Consider the following 20,224-nt stretch of genomic DNA (forward strand, 5'->3'; position numbering starts at 1 on the left):
TCTACGTACTTTTCAGGGTTGTAGACACTCATCTCCTCCAGGAAAAGGCTGTCATTTAGGAAACCACTGTTTCCTATCCTGGCCAAGAACTTCAAGATGATTCCTTTCTCTGATCCCAGGAAAACCACAGTGTGATTCTGATATGGCCCAGCAGCGGTGTCCACCGCAATTTTGGTCAGGCGATATCTAAAATGACAGGATCACATTTTTTATCTCTTTGTTGGTCTTTCATTAAAGTGTCCCCTTTTCCACTTCAAACAATTGGGATAAAGCTTTCTAGTAATAGCCTCAAGAAAAATATATGCATATAAATAATGCTCTCAAGCTGTTCTGCTCCTTTATTTCCATATGTAGAGCATTAGTATGGCTCCAAGGGGAGGAAAGAGGTATGTATGTGTGGAGGCCAAGTTACATAATAAATATGTAGCCATCATCATCTGAAACCACTCAACAATTATCCCTTCCATGAATAAGGAAAGACTGGATGTCTCCTGTGAAGAGGGGAAGAAATAATAAGTGAATTCATTTAATATTTCGCAATGCAAAGTACTAACCACTATCGATCACAGCTAACATTCCACTCAAGACTGAAAAGAAAAGCAGCGGCTACCATTTTTCCATACTCTTCCTCTGAGGTGCCAAGACTTGTCAACAAAATGTCAGACTGGAAAGCTTTCTGATTGTGTACAGAGGGGTAGAGAGTTCTGAAGGATGGGGAGGTAGAGGGTTAATGGCAATATTAATAAATAATAAATAAATAAATAAATAAATGGATATACAAGCCAAATAAGATCCATCTAAAGCCAAAGGTGAAGGGCATTAGTCCTGTTGCCTACCTAGGTAAGTCCTATTGGGCAACCTCCTTCTCTGAAATCCCATAGCCATTCAACACTCCATGGATACCCTTTTCTCCTTAAGCATCATGGCAGGAACTGGAAAACATGGACTCTTCTGCAAGTTACATACCATGGTTTCCATCTTATGGGCAAGAGCCATTAATAGTATTGGGTTGGCCAAAAACTGCCTTTGGTTTTTAAGTAAAAATAAAAGACACATTTTTCATTTTCACCAAGAACTTTACTGAACAACATATTGACCCTTTTGTTCCACTACCTTCTGCCACTTTTCAGGCAACTTCATAATTCCATCTTTCCAAAACTTTTAATCTTTTTGGGCATGGAACTGTTCCAGGTGCCTTTTACAGTCTTCCAGGGAATTGAAATTTTTCTACTAAGAGAATTTTGTAAAGACCTAAATAAATGGAAATCCAAAGGTGCAATGTCTGGTCAATACGGCGGATGAATCAGAACCCTGGCCAAACCATAACAGTTTTTGCCTGGTCATTGAAGAAACGTGCGGTCTTGCATTATCTAATGCATCATATAATTCTGGACGCTTTTCATCAAGTGCTGCGTTCAGTTGGTCTAATTGGGAGTAGTACTTGTTGAAACTGGTTTTCTGGAAGGAGCTCATGATAGAGGACTCCCTTCCAATCCCACCATATATGCAACATCACCTTCTTTTCATGAAGACCAGCCTTTGGTGTGGTTGGTGGTGGTTCATTTCACTTGCCCCACGATCTCTTCCATTCCACATTATTGTACAGTATCTACTTTTCATCACCCGTCACAATTTGTTTCAAAAATGGAGCGTTTTCATTACATTTAAGTGGAGAATCACATGCAGAAATATGGTCAAGGTTTTTTTTGCTTAATTTATGTGGAACCCAAACATCAAAGCAATTCACATAACCAAGCTGGTGCAAATGATTTTCAATGCTTGATTTGGATATTTTGAGTATGTTGGTTATCTCCTGCGTGGTATAATGTTGATCTCAATTAATGTCTCAATCTGATAGCTATCAACGTCAACTGGTCTACCTGACCGTGGAGCATTGTCCAGTGAGAAATCTCCAGCATGAAACTTCGCAAACCATTTTTGACAGGTTTGATCAGTCACAGCACCTTCTCTATACACTGCACAAATCTTTACTGGCATTTCGGTTGCGTTTTTACCTTTCTTGAAATAATAAAGCATAATATGCCGAAAATGTTGCTTTTTTCTTCCATCTTCAGTATTAAAATGGCTACACAAAAATTCACCAATTTTGATATGTCTTTTTAAAAATGCACACTGATATGACAGCTGTCACGTACAGTCTAACAAAATTGCTTTGAATGAAGTTAAAGAAAACTAAGTTCTACTAGAGCCATCTTATGGAAAAAACTGAATGAACTTTTTGGCCAACCCAATACTTTAATATCTTTCAATAAAGTCACTGTTTAAAAATGGTGGTAAAGTTAATTAACATTTTGTTTGATGACTGCCAAAACTGGATGGTACTTGGGAAAGCCTGTTGAATGGTTTGGCAACAAGCCCTAAATAAATATGAGAAGGAGGAATATTTAATGTTATCACAGATTTCCAATCAGCTATCCCTTCTCCATTGGCCACCACTCCAGACAACAAATGCTAAAGTATGAACCCTTCATGCTGGTATACTTATGCAAATGCTCCATTAGTCCATGCTCTGTATGACAGCTAACAATCTGGGGACAGTGCTCGGATGACATCTGCAGCATGTTTTGCAACCATATCCAACCAAACAGGTATCCACATCCATTGACTGATTCTCTTCACTGCTCCTCTACTCTCACACACATGGGATGAACAGGCTAACGCAGAAGGAGATATCTTTGTTTCTTCTAATTGCTGGCATGTGTCCGATTAGCCTGAAACTATCTGAACTGTGTTCACTGGGAATGTGGTCTTGGGGTTTGGTGGCATCCACCCATATGCCCGGGACTTCAGAGCTGAATCAATGCCCAGGATAACAGAAGATGTTTGTGGCATTTCAAATTGTGATCCACTGATGATAGGTTCTGTAAGGACCCTGTTCCTGGGAAGGAACAGGGGAAATCCAGTGAGGACACGGTTTGCTTGGCACCCACCTGACCATCGTCCTCAGGAACCATGGCTTGTTGATGATGGAGGGCACGGCCTCATCCATGAGCGGGTGTGTTTTGATGAAATTCAGGGTATCGTCAGGAAATTCATTGGAGGTTGCATATTTTTCTAAGGAGGATGAGCCAGCACAGCAACCTGGCCTAAAAAGAAACAAAGGGAGGGGGCTTATTTTGTGCTTTATGGCAAATTCTTTGAATGAACTGCTTCTCTGTGCATACTGCATGAGGGAGAATATACTGTAGGCTGAGAAGGGGAAGCTGAACAATACATAATGCCACCAAAAAATATGCTTAGATTTCCACAGGGCCACCTCCTCACTCCATAGAGAAGCCTGAGCCAGGACAGTTCAGCCTGGGCTGGGAGCAGCCTGGCTTCCCTGCCAGAAGCACAAACCCACCCCATAAACAATGATGGAGCTTGAAACAAGTGAGGGTTTGGTTTGCACGTCTCCGGGACGGCTCTTTGTCTGTCTTAAAACGCTGCTAGAACTTCTGGAGGCATTTGCTCCACAAAAAGACACAATTGGGCTGACTTTTTCACAAATGTAGAAAACAAAGGCGTTCAAAAAGCTGCCAGCCTACGTACCTGTTAGACTCAGTGTAACCATCTCTCATTACTAGGGGGTCAGAGAACATTTGGGTTTTGTTTTTTATTGTTTTTGTTTGATTTGGGTAGGTATGAAAAGCCACTTACACTGAAATTCTTGCCTGAAAAGGCATTTTTAAAATTTCTGAGCAATGACACTGAAAATTCATTTCTAAAAGAAATTATATATGTGGTTTTAGGAGCCAAGGGACATCTCAGCAAAGTCAGATCACCGGAACACTGGTGCCAGTCTTGTCCAGACACCTGCTTTGCCCACTGCTGCAGGAGAGAAAAGTGGACCCAGACAACACTGGCAGGGTCTAGCCCCAGGCACACGCTTTCATGGCACTAACCCAACCAGCCAGTGAAAGCGCCCAGATATCTGTAAGAGAGACAGGCCAGCACGTGGAAGGATGAAAGCAAACATGCTGCCACCAGTAGAAAGTCACTTGAAGTATGTGTCCTGGTGATGGCTGAGTGACACCATCTTTCGATACGCAGGGGAGCATATTACATAAGTACTCCCTGAAACCTGATCCCTCAAGCTTAACTCCCCTTCCTGCTTACCTGGAAGGTAGCTAAGAATCCCAGGCAATGACTTAGAGAATCTCTGAGGTTGCCAGGGTATGCTTTTTACACCGAGTCTGCTCTCCATAAATAACAGAGAATGCACATGCCATTTAATTCAGGGGATGAAAATGGATGAACTGTAGGGGTTTCTCCCGTGGGTACAGTGTTTCATATTATCTAAGTTCAGTTAAGTGAATTGGGCTGGGTATCTTGTGTGGGGGATTGGATGTCGGAGGAGAGAGTTGGAAACCAAAAAAGTTTAGAAGACTCTGGGTTTCCTTCCACAAATTAAGTGGAGGAAGCCGAACACACAGGGATGTTTCTATATAACTTAGATTTCGAATGCTGTGATGGGAGGCATGCAGTGTGCGCCACATAAAGAGGACAGGCACAGGGTTGGGAGAGAGTTTCATCCTGTCCCAGTTAGGAGGAATGAGTTAACTGGTTTAGTGTGAGGATTTGATAGATATTCCACAGTACCAAAAGGTCTCTGTATTGTCCCTCAACAATAGGTTCCTCATGAAAGCACTTCTGGGGCACATTTTGGGGAGGGGAGAATCGACAGTGCATCTGGACCCCAAGCAAACCAGAACCTGGCAGACCAGAGACATCCTAATAATGGCCCATTGTACCTGCTGCCCTTGGCTCAGAGTCCAGGATCAGTTCTGATCCAGTCTCGTCACAAAATCCAGGGAACACCATTTATATTTTACATTTTTTTAAGACTGAAAGACATGGGTCTCTGCAAAACTGAAGAGGAGCAGGGAGGGGCGGTGGAAATCATCTCCCCAGCGATGTGAACTTGCGCAACTCCCTTTATACCTCTCTGGGCCTCAATTTCGTCAACTATAGACCATTGGGGCTGCTGGACCAGATGATTCCTGTCATCCTAGGATTGCAATGGATAATCCACAGATAGAGAGTCTAAGCAAAAGACTAGAGAGTCACTGTTTTGAATACAACTATAGGTAATTTGGGGTTTCGGTTAAGGGAATGAAGGCAAACAGCCTCACCGGCCTTTCTATTGTGTTGGCATTTGTATCTGCGTGGCCAGCGTGGAAGGCACTAGTGTGCAGTTTATAAGATGCTCATTATCCGGGGAGCAAATGGCACCATTTTTAGAAATTCAAGAAAGCCGTGTAAATATTTGCACATACCTAGGCTTAGGTACTCGTTCATCAGGAACTGGTGTCCAAGTGGAATCTGGAGACTTCTGTTCTTTGAATCTCCCAGTAAAAACAGTGGCGACATCATGCATGTCATAGGCACACACTGCAGACCCAGGGATGCTGCAGTAGGACATTTCACACAAAGTGTTATTCATGCAACAGTTACGTATGCAGTTTGGAAAATATACTCCAAAGTAACTTTCCTAGTACGGGCAGTTGAGATTTAATGTTCACATCCTGAACACTATAAATGTAAGGGATCCTAGCGCAGAAGGAGAAGGTTTCTGTGACTCAAATTTGCATCAGTGGCCTTAAAGAAAGGGCTAGTTACAGCAGAATCATAGAGGAAAATCTCTTTATGTCTTGTGTCTGGCACTGCTTTTGCTTATAAAGGAGGAATGGTCGAGCTGGTGATTTATAAGTTTCATGAATTCCCTGAAATTATCAGTCTTTAAACCAAAGATAAAACCTTTGGACAACATTCTGCGTCTCTAATATTGGTGAAAATTTGAAGTAAAAGTGCCCCTACTGTTCACATATTCCTTCTTTGAATTTGGTTCCTCAAGCCAAGGACTTCAGGAGTGAGGATGTATGTGTGAGGAACCCAGCCATATTTTATGTTAGTCACTGTACGTTGCAAAGTTTACTTCCTGTTTATTTGCATACGACTAAACAATTTAAATCTCTAAAGCACCAACACTTTGCAAATAAAATGCTCTATTAAGTGCTAAATAATAATAATGACAGTAATCTCTACCTATAATTACATTCTTGCCTGGCACTCCTAGAAGGATTTTGGGATTTTTTTTTTTTTCATCAGTGGTGAACAAACATGAATTATTCATGCATCTAGGTACACTGCTTAAACCCATGTTTGTTTTTGACTACGGTCATTCCTTGATTTTGATCAAATAAATTTCAGCCACTGGCTGGCCAGCAGTTTTAATCAGGTTTTGAGGTAGTGGGTCACTGCACACAGAAGCATCCAGGGCAAGACACAAGCACTTTGCAGCATGAACTTCATCCAGGGAGAAAGAATGATTTACTCCTGATTTTGCAGATGTTGAAAGGATATGGAAATCACTTCATATATGATTAGGAGAATTTTATGCCATCTTTAATTTCATAACACAGTTATGAAGTATTACTAATAAAGCAAGAAATAGGGAGAGGATTAGAAAGCTTATTTAAAACAAGGTGGCAGGATGAATTTTAAAGTATATAGTGTGTGTGTATGTGTGTGTATGTGTGTGTATTCACAGTATTGAGTCTATATAATAAGACAATGATCCCCATTTGTTTTGAAATTTCAGAACCCCCAGCATTATTTAATTTTGTAAGACTCTCTCCACATCACACTTTCCTAAAAGAGGTGTACCTATTTACTTTAAATATTAAGAAAAATAGGATAAATATTGAAGTATTTTATGAGGCACTTCATAACAACTAAAAATACCCTAGGGTTTTATAATTTTCCTAAGGTTATACTCATTTGTAAATCCTTTCTTTTTCCTTCCCTACTTTATTCCCTCCCTTTCTTCCCATCTTCTGTTCATTCAGCATATATTTATGGAATCCCTAATCTCAAGTGGTGAATGTCAATAAATAAGAGAATCCTGCTCTCCGCTGACTCACAGTTCAGTGTGTAAGAAAACAACAACAACAGTGATAATAATAACAACAGTAACACATATTCCAACACAGTCTGGTAAAAAGCGGCATGTGCAGGGTTCCACGGGAGGCAGCTCGAGCTGAGGCTTGGAGCATTCCCGGGGGTTCGGTGGGCAAACAGACATGGGCTGGGTGGGCAGACTTGGCAGAGAGCAGGGCAGGAGCAAGCTCCAGGAAGCCGTCTGCGCTGGAGGAGGAGCCCGTGCCTGATCATGAGGGGGCCTGCATGCTATGCCAAGGAAGCTGGGCTTTATCCCCAGGGCAAAGAGGAGCACCTAAAGGAATTGAAACAACCTGACATGATGAAGTGTACATGTGTGGAGGACCCAGTGGAGAGGGATGAAACCAGAGGGAATAAAACAAGAGAGGGACTATAATTTATATATGAAAACTGGTATGCATATCTTTGCCATTTTCTGATTTTACTAAACAAATATGGTTTCTGAGACGGCATTAGCATGCACTAATTTGAATGTTTCCTAGGGCTCTTTTAAGAAAATTCTTTAAATGGGAGAATACATAATACGCAGGAATCTACTACTCTATTGTAATCATGAAGTGATTCACCCTCTCGAAAAACATACAGAAAAATTAGAAATGTGCTCTGAAACTCCACTGGCACCTGCATTCTGTGTTCCAAAATAGTATTCTTTTTCAACACTACTAGATACATCGGTTCCAAAGTATGAGCAGTCAAGGCCTGAATTTTTTTTTTATCTTTTCTCTTCTCAAGTCTAAAACTTCCGTCAGATGGTTGCAGCTTATTTAAACCTAACTAAATACTTCTTGTTGCAATATGGGTTTATGTTTTCATATCTCTTCAGTGGGAACTCTTGACTCTTGCCCTCCATATAATTGAGGCACATGATTTCATCTTTCAGCTAGCTCTGTTCTGGGCTCTACCCAATTCTTAAGCATTTCTTCCTAGCAGCTATCCTGTCATCTAGCCACTCATCAAGTCCTTCAGAGTTTTTGTAAGAAGTATAATCCAAGACAAAACAGTGCATTCCTTATGGAAGATCATATGGAACACACAAAACTGTACATGGAAGTGAGAATATAGTACATGTATTTCAATTTCATGACCATGGCCAGAGTTAGGATCATTTCCACACAACGGTGCTAGTACTCTAAGGTTTGGGAGAGCCAAGTACCAGGGAACATAGTGTCCCTCTTCTTTCTGTTCTTTAGTCTCTACACATTTCACTGTTCCAGGGACAGTTATTAGTGTGCCATTTAATAGCTCAGTGTCTTAGCTTAAGTAAATACAAAAATAGGGATGAACAGGCTGAGACAGTATTTCTCCGTGCAACGTTTGATGACTTGTAAATCCTCAGTAGAACCCTCCAGAGTCAGACAGTAGTGCTGTGGATGGGATCCTGGTTCCTCTGACAGGATAATAACCAGGGTCCCTTAGGTGGGATGCAAGATGGACTCATCTAATTCCTAAATTTCACTCTGTAGCATTTTAATAAGTTTCCAGTATTTTTACCTCAGAATACTGATCGAGTCATAGGAATATTAAAAGTCAAATAAAATGTTAGATGACCTAGAAGGGAAAGGAGGAACATTCTTGACTTCCAAAGCTGCTGCTTCCATCTATTGGCTCCCTGGACCAGATAGTATAATTGAACTCAGTTTCCTCAAGTGTAAAAAGAAGGCAACAGTATTATTCACTTTTCAAGATTACTGGAGGGATTGGGAAATAGCACATGAATAGTGTTTATACTCCAGGCATATGAAAAGACTATATTGTTAGAATTTATCTAATTACTTTCTCCAGATTCCTACTCTAACCGTGCTTATACATAACTGTTAATTTGTTGATGAAAACAATGTTAAGTGCTTCTTAGCTACAAATAGTGAATGGCAGTTTTTCCATCAGTTGCACATCTTGTGTATTAGACAAGAACCCCTTGGGAAAAGGAAGCCAGGAAGGACCGATTAAGTCCCCACAGCCAGGGCATGGTTACCTGTTATAAGGTGTGGAAAAGGTTGCCAGGATGACATCACGACCATTAATACGAATCACGTCTGTAACTGCCTGCAGGATGTTGAAATAAAAATGAGAGTCTCCTGGAACTGAGCAGTTCAGGCGAGCTTTAAGAAAAGACGTCCACTGTTTCTCCAGGACTCTTTGTGACCCTCCCATGTCATTCTTACAAACCTGAGCCACTCTTGGGAAAACTACCTGCAGAGGGAAAACATGGAGAAAATGAAATGCACTTAACTTTTCGTGGAGCTCTTAGTAGAATTTGCCTTTCTTAGAAAACAGAAACAGAACAACAAGGTGCTTAATTTAATCCTGTGTTTCTAAAATCAGTAGAAAAAAAAAAGAAGGGAAAAACTCAGCATTGGAACAGCATGTTTTGAAAGATAAGGCTGTGGCATTTAATACAGAGCCATAAATCCTTCAGGGGATCAGCTCCCAGCCACATAAACTCATTTCCATACAGACTGCTTAGCTTTTTATTTCCTCAAACAAAAGCACACTTGTATGCACCATCTCTGCCATCCTCACTAGCTGCCTCTGGGCTCTGCATCTCATACTCTGAATTCCTCTAACTGTGCAAGCCACCCTGGCATTGAATTGTGCCTTCTAACTTAGTGATCTTGATCTATTCTCTGATAAAAATAACCGAAATAGACATCCCCTAAGTGTTCTATTGCTTTTTGTAATACAATCAACACCCTTGGTTTTCTTAAAAGATATTGAATATTTACATTCTCTCTCTGGAGCGACTCAAGTTCAAAACATAAAAACCTGATGAGTGCACCTGGAAACCACATCTTAAGGTACTTGAAACTCAGTATTAAATTTTCAATATAAACATTTAAGAGGTTTCCCTGTAATCTGTTACTACTCAGAAAAAGCATACAGGGGTTTGAGGAAGCAAAATGTTTCACTTCCACCAGTCTCTGGCTGGATCTTCTCAAAACCATGACCTTGTCATTAGATTTATGGTTCTTATTTCAAAGTCATTGATAACCACACTGGCCCCAAACTGAGGACATCCTCCCCTCTTACCTTTCCCATGGTGTTGTACTCCACCGCTATCTCCCTAAAGAAGAAGTAGATGTAGTCTCCATAATCTACCGCTTGGACAAAATACGGTTCTGTGGACAAATGGGCACTTTAATTGGGGACATGTCACACAGAGTTAAAAGAACTGCAATCAGCTGCAACCAAAGACATGTCATTAATTGAAAGTGTAGGGCCATTAGACATTTGGTTAACACTGACCATTTCTGGTGACTTCACACATGCAAGTGCTGGTGATTTCAGAAAGCATTTAAGCCTACAGATTTTATCTTTCAGAAGCAGTTGCAATGAACAATGAAGAATAAATGAGTTTTGCATATCTGTGTAATTTTATTTTCCACAATACAACTCTCAAATTACAGAATGGATTTTGTACACATGTCTTTGTCACCCTTGACTCATACAGGGTTGTGAACAGCTTTTTTTCTGTTCCCCACCACCTCCAATCCCCTGTTTCCTTCCATGAATGAAGTGTTTAGTTGTTTTCACGTGGGACTCTGAAATGAGAGCTTGAAGCAGGAAAGATAAATGTCACGTGTTCTATTATAGTGGCATTGGTAGTTTTGATAACACTCCAGAAACTCATGGGAAGTGAAAAGGGGAGGTAAATAAATCAACTGGGGGCAGAAGGTGCAATTTCTACCTTCCTGTCTGTGAGAAGCCATTACTAAAATGCAACTGCAGTCTCGTCCATCTAGGCTCTGAATCTCCCTCAGGATATGTATCTCCCCCACCTCCCCTCCTTTCTTCTTTTAATTGTTTGTTCACCTTTCAACCATTTTGAATCATGCTTGACGGTCCGTAGGGTTGGGCTGTCTCCAAGACTCCGGTAAATGACTGCATCAATGGCAAGGAAGTCAGTCACTGTAGCAGAGTACAGTTTTCCGTCTTCGAAGAGAAAGAGAAGAGGTGGTCGGAGTTGCAGCAAGACAGTGGGCACGGGGGAATAATAGAGGCCTCCCCCGCCCAGCCTTCCTGTATCAGGCAAATAAGATAGGGCACCTGGGAAAAGCCCGAGAGTCTCTGGGAAAACACCTGGCCCACATTCCTAACCATTTTAAATTGGGATCATGAGAGATGAAACATTTTTCATTTTTTAAATTGCACGGCAATTTCTAAGTAGCAGCAGCTCAGGGAACAGGGTAAATGAAAAAGGTTGTTAGCTTCACTCGATTAGATTGTACCTTGACTGAAATCTCAAGGCCAAGGCCTCTTGGACACTGCAACTGCCACACACCGTGGTAAACTGGATTAGGTAGGAGCCCAGGGAAAGATAGAGGCTGATTTTATCACCAGAAAAATTTAAGTGCAAGCAGAAGTAACAGCGTCCTTGGCTTGAGCAGGTGAGGGGCGTTGAAGAAAGGGGATTCATAAGCAAAAAAGAGCTGACTAAAATTGCTACGTGTATCCTGCGAGTCTCTGCTCCTCTTTACCTCGGTCATGAGAGCCACTAAGCCCTGCCAATCTAGCTTTGCATTTAAGAAATATTTGCTTCAGTATTTCCGGTTACAAACGGAGAACATTCTGATATATAAGAAGCCAAAGTAAAGGCGGGGGAAGGGATGGTGCTGAGTTCAAATTGGTCTTTCTTTAAGAATTCATGCTCTTTGGGACTTATGCTTGAGAATGCATTCAAGGCAAAAGAGGGCAAAGATGACCAAAGGTGAATCCTTGAAATCTGGGGTTCTTTACCCGGATTAGCAAGCATTGTTTACACAAATAATCAAATGGGCTATTCTGGAATAGCAAAATCTATGTAGATGAAATGGAAACACTAATTATATTTAATATAAAAAATTACTTCCTTGGCTCATTTTTAATGGATTACATATCTTCATTAATTGTGGCTTTGAAAGCATCTTCCAGAGTGGTTTATATACAATACAGTATTCTTTTAAGCTCTTGCACTTGTGGAATAAGCATATATATATATATTTTTAAAAACCTCATATCCAAACATACCTAAGCAAAGTTCTTGATGTCTACTTTTGGTCTTAACTGACCTTTACTTAGTTTCAGGGTAGAGCTGTCTTCACATCTATGTTATTGGCATTCATATATCAGTCATTGTTGACTGTTTGGGCTAGATTTTAACTGCAGACAGCACACCTTTCTATTGATAAACATGTCTACAAAAATCACAACTTCTCCTATAGAATCATAGCCCCAGGTCGTACAGATACACCTGAAGAGCCAAGGGCAGTGGAAGCACTGTGTGTGCGTGTGTGGTTATTGCTGTTGAACACTCCCCCGTACTCTTTGTCTTACGTTCTACACTGGGTATCTCACCAGCACTTTTACTTGTAAAATCAAGTACTATTTTGGCACTCTTCGTAATATGGCAACCGTTGAGGTACAACAAATATCTTCTGTTTATAAGGGCTGAGCTTTTATGAGATTTCAGACATTTCAGTGACCACTGATTCAAATATACCTGTTGGAAGGGGCAGAGGGGCAGTGACAGTATGGTCTCAACATGGCTTGCTTCTGGAAACTTGGTGGCCTTAGTAAACGCTGCCCATTCTCCTCTTTCTACCTCAGGCTATGTCTTTTTAGTTAACGGTTAAACTTGTGTTCTCCACTGCAGCCCACATCCTCCATGGTACTGACTAATGCAGGTGCCAAGTGTCAGAAAAGTGTTGCTGCAGAAGTTATGCACATAAGAATATGCTCAAACCCCCTTACCACTGGCCTTGCCCCTGGCCATGCTTACAAACAGGTTTCCAAGACTTTGTGTTTCTCACAATGCTGCTTCCCGACAATACTGTGCTCTACCTTTGGAGGAGAACCTGAGAAACCTTTCCTTCTGAACCTGGCACAAACCACTTCTTCAATCGTTGACTGCAGATGCAGGCCCACAAATGGATGACACTGAGGATGAAGTTCAAGGAGCTAATCTTTTTTCATAATCAAAGCCCTAAAGTCTCTTATCTGGCTAGGATGTGCCAGTTTTTAGCTGCTGTGATGGAAATTATAGCTAACTGCTTTATTACATGCCATAACAATCACGAGCAAACCAACACTTCTCCCTGTACCCACTTCCACGTGCACAGCTGGCAGTGAATTCCTAAATAAATTTCTAATTAAAACACACACACACGCGTACACAAAAATCCCAATCTGAACGTCATGGCTTACTTGCTGCTGTTTTATATCCTTTGCAATGGAAGGAAGGAGTAAGGATGGGGAGTGTGGGTCAGCCTCAGCCAATCAGCACCATCCCCTTGGCCACTACAATATTTCTGTCAGAGACAGGCATGTAACCTAATCAGGTCAATGATATTTGACAAGATGTTTGCTGGTAACTTATGAGTATGTGGTCTCACTGCTCTGATAGAGCTTCCAAAAGCTTCCTTTTGTCTCTTTCCTTCTCCCTTCTGTATGTAGACAAGAGAACACGTAGCCCTAATTGAGCCCCGGCAGCCATCCTGTGACTCTGAGAACAGCCAGTCTCTCTCAGAGAAAGAAAGGAAGCAGAGCAGAGAAATGAAGAGGACCTGTGTCCTGGATGAGATTATTGAGTTGTTGAATCAGACCAACCCCCAAGTCTACCCTACCTTAAATACTCAATCCACATTGGTGGTTCAAGGTGGGATTTTCTATTATTTCAGCCCAAACATGCCCTAACCAGTATGTCACATGTTCAGTACAAAGTTGTTATTCTCTCTGAAGGCACAAAAGCATGGGTAAGCGTGGCAAAGACTTCTCTTAAGAAGCAAAAGTACAATTTTCATATGAATTTCAAATGGAAAAGGCATTGTTAATTACACTGTTCACTAGAGAATCAAAGTACAACTGTGACTCTGCAAATCCTCCAGAGTAGGTGTGCAGCCACAGGCTGAGCACACAAAAGCAAATGTAATGAGAAGAAATCAGGTCATTTACCTGCAAACAGTGCAATGTTGGCATGTTTGGCATCGTAAGGGCATCTGGCCATTCCACTAAACTCATCCCCAAAAGGTTCCAAAGTATCCATCTAAATGAAATAATAGGACTTAATTAAGAACAGCAACCAACAGTAGTAATAGCAACTAATATTTACAAAGCTCTTAATTTGCTAAGTAATTCATATGCATGGTGCAAATAATCCTCGAATACCCTCTGAGGTAAGTCTTGTGGTTTCAGATGACGAAGCTGAGGTTTAGAGAGATTAAGTCACTTGACTAAGATTCTACAGCTAGGAGAGTCAGAAATTCAGTCATGTCTGCTTGACTCTGAACCACTACAATAAAGAGATTCCTTTATTCCCATAAAGAGTATCCTTCTGGAGTGCTCAAGAAGTAGCATCGTTCTCCTTGGAAAAGGAATTTCTGAGGCAGACACCAGGAAAACTTAATTCCCCTCCTTCCTCTACTCCCCATGAATTATCTGTTGAGTCATTAACTCTATAGAGAATGACTTCAGATTTGGTTTTCTTGTGCCCGAGGAGTCCTGCCTTTGTGGGTTAAACTCTAGAAGACGACGCTGGAATTCTTTCTCGGGTTACCTGATAAGACTAGTATGGCATCAGCAAAGGTACAAAAACATGGATGCAAGCAGAGCTCAGGTAGCCTCTGTACCTACTTCAGAAACATGTCTATCCTCAGACTGTACAGGTGAGAAAGGCCCAGAAGCTGAGAGGTTCCCAACAGCCACAGGCTGCTGCTTGACTTCCATCTCCTAATGCCCAACCCTGGCCATGTTCCTGTGGGCTAGAGGTTATTACTGGCTAGAGGTTATTACTGGCCTGCCTGTGAGCCCTTTTTTAAAAAAAATTTTATTTATTTTTGCTGCGTTGGGTCTTTGTTGTTGTGCGTGGTCTTTCTCTAGTTGTGCCGAGCAGGGGCTACTCTTTGCTATGGTGTGCAGGCTTCTTGGGTTGCGGAGCATGGGCTGTAGGCACATGGGCTTTAGTAGTTGTGGCACGTGGGCTCAGTAGTTGTGGCTTGTGGGCTCTAGAGTGTAGGCTCAGTAGTTGTGGCTCACGGGCTTAGTTGCTCTGTGGCATGTGGGATCTTCCCGGACCAGGGCTTGAACCCGTATCCCATGTGTTGGTAGGTGGATTCTTAACCACTGTGCTGCCAGGGAAGCCCCTATGAGCCCTATTTTAAAACAGGGAGATTGCATATAAAAACCTGAATTTCTTCTTTTGAACAAGTTGGAAAGTCAGTTTAGGCTGTTCTTACCCAAGTGGCAGCAGGCTATAGTTGAGTAATGACAGCCCCTGCCATTTTCTTCAAACAGGCATGTGGTCTTTAGCATCAGGGCCCCTTCACCCACAGATTATCCTGACAACCTGCTTGCTTCACTCCTATGAGTTACCTGTCTGGCTCCATAGGCATTTGCAGGTGAGGCAGGGTCTTACTAGCCGTTCACCAAATTTCATTTCCCTTTCCTACATATCACACTAACCTACATTTCCCATCCTCCCTTGCAGATCAGGTATGATCACATGACTGAGCTCTGGCTAATGGGGTGTGTGTAAGGCTCTGTACCACCTCTAGGTCTGGCCTCTAAAAACCTTCCACGGTCCTCCCCTCTTGCTCTCTTTCCACATTCTTCCCTTAGATACAGAGGATCCAGTGGAGAATTCCAAGATTCTAAGAGATGGCAGACACAAGAGCAGAATGGAGCTGGCTTTCTGAATAACCTCCTCATAGAACAGAACCTCTCTCACCAACCCATACTTGACTGTGATGTGAGCGGGAAATGAACCTCTGATGATTAGCCACTAACACTGGTCAGTGGTTGGCCCACCTAGACCAATAATTAAGGGGGTTCCTACCACACAGGCTTCTTCCTTACACCATGGATTGTCCTAGAATTTAAATCTCAGCACCACAGAGTCCCTAGAGAGATCTCCTCCACATTATTAATGTTTTGACCCTCTCTGTAGTTCAGTCTTCTTTATGGTTTTAGGGTATTTTGTTTATCATCTGGCAGTTGCCTGGTTTGACTACATATATGAAAATGGAAAGAAGATAAACCCAAGATAGCACTGGTGCTGAGGAAGAATCTGTGAAAAGGCCTTTAGCACTAAATCAGGGTGCCTTAGATCAAGGTGCTTGGAGTTGCTGCCCAGGAGGAAGGAGCGAGGTTCTTACTGAGCAGCCGCTAGTGTTGTCCAACACTAGCCCTTTGCCCTCAACCCACAGAAACCTTTTCAGGGATATGACAGGCCACTTCTATGTACAAGCATTTTGAAATCTTCCCCCATCGAAGCCATCCTATTTGTTTAAACTGTAGCCGAGAATCACATAAAGCAGTGTGTTAAAAATGTAATTTTAGGGAAAAGATGTTCAAGTTAGACATTCTATAAAGCAAATGCACTCTTCCCCCAGCACATTTTTATGAAAGTCTTTTCCTAATATTTTGTCCCAAGAAGAGCTTCCTGCTGAACTGTGACAGACTTTGTGGTCTGTGGCAAGTATTCAAAGTGATGCTTGGTACACAGTGATGCAACGGAAATGCTGTTATCCCAAGCAGTGCATGCTGTAATCCTGGCAGTGGGGAAACAATAATGTACAGTGGGGATATATTTTTTTTAAATGTACCTACTTCTAAAACAGCGGCTGTAGCTATAGCTAGTCAAGGGCAGGAAGCAATGAAGAATTAATGTATTGGTTTGGGAACTTGGAAAAGTCCAGAGACAAAACAGTGCCATGGTGAAATGCTCCTTCCATGAAGAACTAATCCTTGTAGCAATCATCAGATCTTAGACTTAACAGCAGCCCCTAGTCAATTAAATCACCCTAGGGTACAGATAGTTATACTAAGAACCAGCCTGACTTGTGTGGAACTTCAAGAGGTTTAGAGAACAGGAGGGAAAAGGTATGGAGTGTAGTTGTAAATTTATAGTGGGCAGCCTTCAGAATTCTTCCCCAGATAATCTTATTTGGCTCTAATCTCTCTAATATATTCAGCTTACTTCTGTTACAAAAATCGTGTAAGTCAGGGCACACGGTGCAGAAGCAGAGACCAAAATTTTGTCACTCTCCTGCTTCAAATAGTTTAACTTGACGCTTCTGCGCTCTGAGAGTTGGGTTAGTGGAAAACTGGTCATTGTTTTTGCTTTGACCCTTTGGTCCTGATCTGGAGATGACAAGCACTTAAGAGAGAGGCTGTCCATTCTCCCCGCAGCCAAATACATTATGTCTCATATCCTCAGCAAAGTCCCTCTGTGCCCCGAGAGTCTAAAAACACTTGTCTGAGCAATGCCAAGGGTTCTCACTACCATTCGCCATGATAGGTGTATCCTGTCTGTGGTTTCTGAGAGGCCCAGGCTCCTGGAACATGTTTCAGCAGGTGTGGCTAGAACAAGGGAGAGGTGAAGGCATCCCTTAGAGGTGAAGTATCCTGGGGGAATGGAACATGTGCAGGAAGAATGAGCTGGACCACAGGCAGGCCGGGTATCACAGTGCCCAGAAAACCTGTAATTTGTCATAAAAGATAGCTTTCCAGCTAGGGAATTTGTTAGGATTTGTTAGAAGCATTAATCTTAATGAGTCCTAAACAATGACGAATGGGGATGGAATATTAAGTGATAGAATTAAAGTCCGTGCTCCAGTATACCATTACTGGCTGAATGTTTGGCTAGACTGCTGCCTCTATTACAGCCTGAATCGGCTCCTATCATTACTTAAAATTTGGATGTGATAGTATTTTTTGTATTAATTTAGATTTTTAAAAAAATACTGCATTGAAATTATCATTTGTCTTGATTACTGAATTTTTTTGATGCCCCCCCCCACCCCTTACATGTTGTTCCTGAGCCAAATGCCTCACTTGCCTCACCCTAATCCTGACCCTGCTGGTGCCCGTTTCCAAACATAAGATGAAAGCTGAGGGCTTCCCTGGTGGCGCAGTGGTTGAGAGCCCGCCTGCCGATGCAGGGGACATGGGTTCGTGCCCCGGTCCGGGAAGATCCCACATGCCGCGGGGCGGCTGGGCCCGTGAGCCATGGCCGCTGAGCCTGCGCGTCCGGAGCCTGTGCTCCGCAACGGGAGAGGCCACAACAGTGAGAGGCCCGCGTACCACACAAAAAAAGATGGAAGCTGAGCATGAGGGTAAAACAGACCCTCCCTCCAACGTCTATGCCAAGGCAGTCTTTTAAAACTGTCAAACTCAGGCTGGTGAGCCCTCTGGTCATATCAGCCCAACATTTCTTTGCTCATTCTTCACACCCTTAAGGTTTCACTTTATGCTGGTGAAACCCAAATCTAGATATGCCCCCCATGTCTCTCCCTAAATCAAGGTTCACCCGTCCATCTTCTTGTTGGAGATCTTTATTCATGTCCCGTCGGCATTGCCATCCATGGTGCCTGGCATACTCCTAACGTGCCAAATGGAACCCCCATGTTCTCACCACCCCCCTCAACCCCACTGCTCTTCCTTTACTCACTGTCCAAACTGGTGGCCGCCCCATCCGTCCACCCACCCAGGAGATAGCCTTGCAGTCATTCTTAACTCCTGTCTCTCCTTATCCTGTGCTTCTTGTTAATTAGTAAATCCTCCTGGTTTTTGTCATTTAAGTATTTCCTGAATCTCATCTCCTCCCTTAATCCCTGAGGCCACCTCCCTCTCTAGGCTCTTTTTTGTTGTCACTTGTCACCTCACAGTCCAGCACTTCAGAACCAAAAGTAGTTTCTCAAGCTCAGTAGACTGTTTTCTTACTCCGTGCCTTTGTTCATGCTGTTCCCCTACCTGGAATGCCCTTCTCCCTTCATTTGGTAACTTCTTCTCTGAGACTGAGGTTAGGCATTATCTCATTCACTATTTACCCCACAAAATTCATCGAACACCTGTTTGGAGACACTGTGTCAGGTTCTGGGCAATCACAGACGCTTGGGTTTCTCCTGGGCTGGGGTGTTCGTGTTCCATACGTGGGGACAGCAGGAGGGAACGCTTGCAGACAGGTGTCGTCTACCTCCTTCTGGAAGCTCTCCCTGACTCCACATCTCAGGCTGATATAAGCACTTTTCTGTGATGGCTTCCATCACAGCTTCCATCACATAATGCTCTGCATTATGTCACCGTGGCAGCAAACCCATGGGATTGCAGTTTTCTTCTCCCTGTCTGGCTTCCCTAAGGATGGAGGCCTCCTGTCTGTCTTTACAACATCAATGCCTGGTCACGGGAGAAACTCAATACGGGTTTGCTGAATGACAGACTGTTGCAGAAAGAAGGGACAAGGAAAGCCAAAGATGTGGAGCCAAGACCTCAGATCATTCTCATCTCTGCTCCTTCAGCAACACCGCCATCAGCTGCATCAGAACTAACTAGATTCATTAATGCTGCGAGGGTTAATTTTTTCCCTTGCATAAAGGCCAAGATAAGTAAGGCCATAGTCAAGTAAGCTGAGTGCTGAATGGAATTAACTTCCTGTGTTCTTGCAAATCTTACCTAGAGGAAAGTCTGCAGTTTCCAGTGGCATGCTTTTGAGATCCCTTTATAAATAGGAATCGTTCACAATATAAGCGTGTTTTTGTGCTCAGAGAGGAGATGGTAGGGTGGGAGGGAAAAAGAGAAAGGGAGAGAGAGGAAATCCACTATGTGGTACATATGTTGGCGTTCTGAACAATAGAGAATAGGGTTTTACAGAAAGGAACTTTGCAGGATCGGCTCTTTAAAGCCGCGTCAATCAATCCTGAACAAACAGGAAGCTTAGAAGCCTGCTCAGGATCACTCATGTGGAGCAATACATTAAGTCGAACAAGTGAGAGGAACCCAGGTGGTGTTGAATTAACCCTCTTAGGTTACTGCAGGCACAATCACAGTGAATTATGAAATACCTCCGGGCTGTGTGGTTCCAAGAGACAAGATAGCATTTACCTTATAGTTTCTGCAGGAAGGGTTGAAGGCGTTAGTTCCACAGACAAACAAAGTATCATCGTTTTTCTTTAGAAGAACTTTAATAAAGTTGTGACACTCATCCTGAAAAATAATTCAAACTTTTTGGTATCCAGTCCATTCAGTATAGAGACCCCTTCACCGTGTACCATGATCTGCTAACAGCAAGGTTAAAATGCTGGTGGCTGGAGAGTTCACCTGTGAAAAGTTCGAGCCCCTCCTGATGTTTACCAGAAGATGATGATGAGAATAACAATTGCTTTTTCAACAGTAAATAAGAAAACGGCATAGAGTGGAAGTATGTATTCATGCCGCAAAAGGAAGGCAGGCCTGGAAGTACCAGCCTCCCCATCACATTAATTCTAATGCCAGAGGCTCCAGGGTCCCTTGA

General features: G+C 42.5%; 1 protein-coding gene across 4 annotated transcripts in view; it reads right to left on the bottom strand.

Annotated features, from left to right (window-relative positions):
* SEMA6A (semaphorin 6A) overlaps positions 1–20,224 on the bottom strand; it is a 129,638-nt gene that overhangs the window by 35,301 nt on the left and 74,113 nt on the right. For all 4 annotated transcript variants that reach the window (XM_067031481.1, XM_059061008.2, XM_059061007.2 and 1 more), the window contains exons 6-13: positions 19,816–19,917; positions 13,891–13,981; positions 10,774–10,893; positions 9,991–10,079; positions 8,936–9,153; positions 5,280–5,411; positions 2,952–3,107; positions 10–186 (exon numbers count right to left, since the gene is read on the bottom strand). In XM_067031481.1, the coding sequence (XP_066887582.1) occupies positions 10–186; positions 2,952–3,107; positions 5,280–5,411; positions 8,936–9,153; positions 9,991–10,079; positions 10,774–10,893; positions 13,891–13,981; positions 19,816–19,917 (1,085 nt within the window). The remainder of the gene's footprint in view (positions 1–9; positions 187–2,951; positions 3,108–5,279; positions 5,412–8,935; positions 9,154–9,990; positions 10,080–10,773; positions 10,894–13,890; positions 13,982–19,815; positions 19,918–20,224) is intronic.

This window comes from Kogia breviceps, chromosome 4, assembly GCF_026419965.1.
Source record: "Kogia breviceps isolate mKogBre1 chromosome 4, mKogBre1 haplotype 1, whole genome shotgun sequence".
NCBI lineage: Eukaryota > Metazoa > Chordata > Mammalia > Artiodactyla > Physeteridae > Kogia > Kogia breviceps.